Genomic DNA, 4,839 nt, shown 5'->3' with positions numbered 1-4,839 from the left:
CGCCCCGAGCGCCGCGGTGCTGCGTCGAGTCGCCCGCGTGGAAGAGCGTGCCGGTCGACATCGACTTTGCGAAGGACGACGAGCTGGCCGTCCTGGAGGCCGCGCTGGACGACGCCGTGGCGGTTCAGGACTTTGCCGCCGCGTCCTCGCTGCGCGACAGGCTGCAGCGCCTCCAGTCCGCCGCGTACGTCGCCGTGCTCTCCGCAAACCTCAAGTTCTACACCGCGTTCGAGCGCGCCTCCATCGTGGACATGGCCGGCGTCTGGCTCCAGGACGCGGGCGTCGCTTGTAAGCATCCCATGGGCCCGTTCTGCGTCGGGTATGTCGAGGTTCTTAACAGCTTCGGCGCTTTCTTTTCGTACGGCGTGCCCCACATCGCGCCGAAGAATGTCGTTATTACTATGAGGGGGGCTTGCGCGTGGGCGACGTGTGATGAGCATTGCTTTGTCGTCCAGGACATCGAGAGGCTCACGGAGGACGGGAAGACCGTCGTCGAGACTAAGACTAGCGAAGTCGTTATGACCGCGACTAATATTTTTGTCAAGAGGAATGGCCAGTGGTATTTGAGCCACCATTCCTCGATGCCCATCTCGTAGGGAGCGATAGGCTTACTGTATTGTAAATTATGACAACTGGGGATTGCGTGTTCGGGCAAGTTTTTAAAAGGGTGTGGGTTGGGAGGGGGTGGGAGGGGGTGGGAGGGGGTGGGAGAGAGGGAGGAGGGGGGATGTGCGCCTTGAGTGCCTTGCGCGAGGACGGCGACCGGAGAGTAGTCGGAGCTCCACTGGGACGAAAAGCTGAGGATCGAAGTGTCGTTGCTCGTTGACGTCATGACAGAATACTTGTACCTTTGGTGCCAATGCTGCCAGCAGCACTGCTACTGTATTTTGATTGCTACGGTATTCATACACACGGTATTGCAGCTGTCGAGAGAATTTTTCTAATTACCCCGCAACCATCGCAAGCGCTAAACGCCCATTCCTCATTTCTTCGCATAGAGAACACCGCGTCGCACATACTGCACCATTCGCGTGATCCTCTCCCAGACCGATCCCCTCCCAACCGATCCGCACCCGACGCCATCTCCCCCGATGCTTGCGTCCCGCTGACGCCAGCCCGTGACACCATGCCGTCCGCGACCTGGGCCTCCGCCCTGGTCTTCCTCTTCCTCGCGACCCTGTGCGCCCTGATTCCGCCCGTCTCCGCGGCGGAGTGGTCCAAGCTCAAGGTGTGCTCCGATCTGGGCTTCTGCCGTCGCCAGCGGCACTTCAGCCTTGCCAGCGGCCTGGCGTACTGCGTCGTCGTCGACACGATCGGCCGCGCGCAATGGCGCGGCATGCCGGCCATCGTGGCCACCGTCGTCTCCACGGCCCCGGGCCACCCGGATCTCACGCTCGCCGTCATGGACGTCGGCATGCACACCTTCCGCGTCGCCCTCCACGAGGTCGAGCCCCTGCTCCCGCGGTACGTCGTGCGCGACGCCCTGGCCGACGGCGTCCAGCCGCGCTCGCTCGACGACGCCACCCTGGTCATACACGCCGATTATGCAAACATCTTCAGGAGCGACGCCCCGGCAAGGGTCAGGATTATGTTCGACCCGTTCAGAGTCGAGCTCGTGAGAGAGGATGATGCGCAGGTCCTCGCAGTCCTCAATGCTGACGACAGGCTGCAGGTCGAGCCGCTGCGGGAGAAGCCGCCGCCGAGTCCGAGTCCGAGCCCGAGCCCGAGCCCGAGTCCAGAGCCTTCGTCGAAGGAGAAGGCTGAGGGCAGCCCGTCCGATGCCAAGGCGCCTTCTGTGGCGGGAGCCACGCCCGGGGAAGAGAACGAGGACGCCGGGGACGATGACTATGACGCGTATGAGGACGAACATGATGACGAGGTTACGGGCGTCGCACGGAAGAAGGAAGGAGAGAGTGGTGACGAGCGTGGCGATGGCTGTGACGGATGCTGGGAGGAGAGGTTCCAGAGCCATACGGATTCCAAGCTCCGGGGGCCGGAATCGGTTGGTGCGGATATGGCATTTCCGTTTGCTGAACACATATACGGCATTCCTGAACGTACGAAGCGCTTTTCTCTGGAGGACACAGTTGACGCGGAAGGGAACGCCACGTCTGAACCGTTTCGGATGTACAATCTCGACGTCTTCGAATTTGAGCTTGACAAACCTCTTGGCTTGTACGGCGCCATTCCCTTCATCACAGCCAGAAACAAGGCAGATACGGTGGGCATGGTATGGTTGAATTCGGCAGAGACTTTTGTTGATATCCGAGCGAAGAAGGATTCCGCTGGCAAGAGCACGCACTGGTTTTCGGAAAGCGGCATTATTGATGTATACTTTCTGCCTGGCCCTTCGGCGAAGGATGTTTTCCAGCAATACCTGAGGTTGACTGGTAGTCCTGCGATGCCCCAGCGATTTGCCTTGGGATATCATCAATGCCGATGGAACTACAGAGACGAAGCAGATTCTAAAGCTGTCGATGCTGAGTTTGACAAACGCGATATTCCATATGACGTGCTGTGGCTTGACATCGAGCATACTAATGGCAAACGCTACTTCACATGGGACTACAGTCGCTTTCCAGACCCCACTGCCTTGCAAAATCACATCGCCGCGCGTGGGAGAAAAATGGTCACAATCATTGATCCTCACGTCAAGCGCGACAAGAACTATGCATTGCATCAGTTTGCCACTGAGCAAAAGTACTACATCAACAAGCCCGATGGCACCCCTTTTGATGGATGGTGCTGGCCAGGATCATCTAGTTACTTTGACTTTACGAGCCCGACAGTTCGGCAAGCGTGGGCGAGTCGGTTCAACCCCAAAGATTACCCTCATTTTACAGAGCATTTATACACATGGAATGACATGAATGAGCCGTCGGTGTTCAATGGACCAGAGGGCACAATGCAGAAAGATTTGCTACATGGCGATAACCTTGAACATCGTCATGTCCACAATATCTATGGGCACTATTTTATGCAAGCTACGTTTGAAGGCCTGCTACAAGGTCATGGTGGGAATGACAGACCGTTTGTGTTGTCTCGCAGTTTCTTTGCAGGAAGTCAGCGATACGGGGCGATATGGACTGGAGATAATACAGCATCATGGGAGCACTTGGCGAACAGCGTTCAAATGCTACTACCGCTTCAGATAACTGGAATGGTTTTCTCAGGGGCAGATGTCGGAGGATTTTTCGGGAATCCTGCGCCTGAACTTTTGACAAGATGGTATCAAGCTGGTGCTTTCCAGCCATTTTTCAGGGGGCATGCGCACTTAGACACGAATCGTCGGGAGCCGTGGCTGTTTGGAGAACCTTTCACCGGTTTGATATCACAGGCGATTCGAAGGCGTTATGAGTATATTCCATTATGGTACACTTTGTTTGCTGGAAACGCGTTGGGCCAAAGTGGGGAATTCGGTGAAAGTTGGCGGGGACCACCCATGCGTCCCATGTGGTGGGAATTCCCAGAGGATGAGGAAGCAGACACGAACGAAAGGCAATGGATGGTTGGAAATGCGCTCTTGGTTGCTCCAGTTGTCAAAGAAGGAGCATCTAAACATACAGTGTACTTGCCAGACAATGAGTTGTGGTACGATTTGTATGATCCAAGCGGGTTTGGAAAGGCTGTTGTCAAGGCTGGGAACGTAGAGATAGAATGCGAGTTGGACCGCATGGTGGTTCTACAACGCGGAGGGACGATCGTACCAAAACAAGAACGGCGGCGTAGAAGCACTGCGGCAATGGGGCGGGATCCGTATACGCTAGTAGTGGCCCTGAACGCGAGGCGAGAAGCGGAAGGGGAGTTGTACATGGATGACGGGAAGTCGTACGACCACAAGAGCGGGGCATACGTGGTGCGGCGGTTTAGGTTTGCCGACAACACGCTCTCGGTGGAGACTGTCGGAGGCGGCAAGAAACCGTTCCATGGCAGTGACGCGCTGGTCGAGCGGGTGGTGATTTTGGGATACGGCGGTCGGGGCGCGGGGTCTGCGACGGTGGAGGGACGCACTGTGGACGTAGCGTACGCGGCTTCTACGGGGGTGCTGACGGTGCAACGGATTCAGGTCAAGGCTGGAGATGGGGACTGGGCGTTGAAGGTGGAGTGAGCGTAGAAGGATTGTAATAGGTAACGTGAAGGAGACTCAAGTTGCAATACAGACATCTGTAGAAGCAAATTTGACTCTCTTTTTAAACATAACAGGTACCCTTGGGTACATAACTCTTGTTTGCACGCTGAATTTGCAGTTGAGTGTCTCCATTGTACACGTGTGACACGTGTGAGATTGCGCTGCTGGCTTGGCATTGCCTTCAGTGCCATCGATTCCCAGTGAGAAACACGCCCCACCTCACAACACAATACAACAGGAGAGAACCTCCCCTTCAACGCATCCGACTCCCCGGCCCCATCCTGCCAAACGGTCTTCATCTCCCCCTCAGCCCGCCTCCCCCTTGCACGCCTCCATCCCCCAACCTCCCCTCCCCTACCATGCCCCGAACTGCCACTTTTCCCTATTCTCCTACTGAACTGCTACTTTTCCGAAATTAGCCTACTGATAAAGCCAAATGGCACGAGTTCGCCAACGAATCGTGATATTTCCCATTAGAAAAATATTATACAATTATAGGTGTGCCGGACGTTATGATTTTTAGGTTTGACACGTGGATTTCTGGACACGCGCACCGAAAGAAATAAAAAATATGCTGGAGGCTGCCGCGAGTGCAGCCAGAGAAGAAAGCGAAAAAAACTCCCCAGTTCCCACACAACACACCTTGCTTCCGATCATGGAACACACTTTATCACACCGTATCTTAAGTGCTTGTACTGTACAGAGCGATC

The 4,839-nt window shown here is 55.8% G+C and overlaps 2 protein-coding genes across 2 annotated transcripts in view; both read left to right on the top strand.

Moving 5' to 3' along the window:
- The first annotated feature begins 1,126 nt into the window (after nt 1-1,126).
- On the top strand, nt 1,127-4,108 carry CHC_T00008497001 (Neutral alpha-glucosidase AB). The gene has a single exon (XM_005718290.1). The coding sequence runs from the start codon at nt 1,127-1,129 to the stop codon at nt 4,106-4,108; it is 2,982 nt and encodes a 993-aa protein (XP_005718347.1).
- Nucleotides 4,109-4,784: 676 nt separating this feature from the next.
- The window catches only part of CHC_T00006183001 (hypothetical protein), a 1,971-nt gene continuing 1,916 nt past the window's right edge, over nt 4,785-4,839 (top strand). Inside the window, exon 1 of the mRNA XM_005718289.1 lies at nt 4,785-4,839. This exon is cut by the window's right edge and continues 1,847 nt beyond it. Coding sequence (XP_005718346.1) covers nt 4,785-4,839 — 55 coding nt within the window.

This window comes from Chondrus crispus, genomic scaffold, assembly GCF_000350225.1.
Source record: "Chondrus crispus Stackhouse genomic scaffold, scaffold_37, whole genome shotgun sequence".
Taxonomy (NCBI): Eukaryota; Rhodophyta; class Florideophyceae; order Gigartinales; family Gigartinaceae; genus Chondrus; species Chondrus crispus.
The sequence above is the reverse complement of the archived record's forward strand: the minus strand, read 5'-3'. Positions and strand labels throughout refer to the sequence as shown.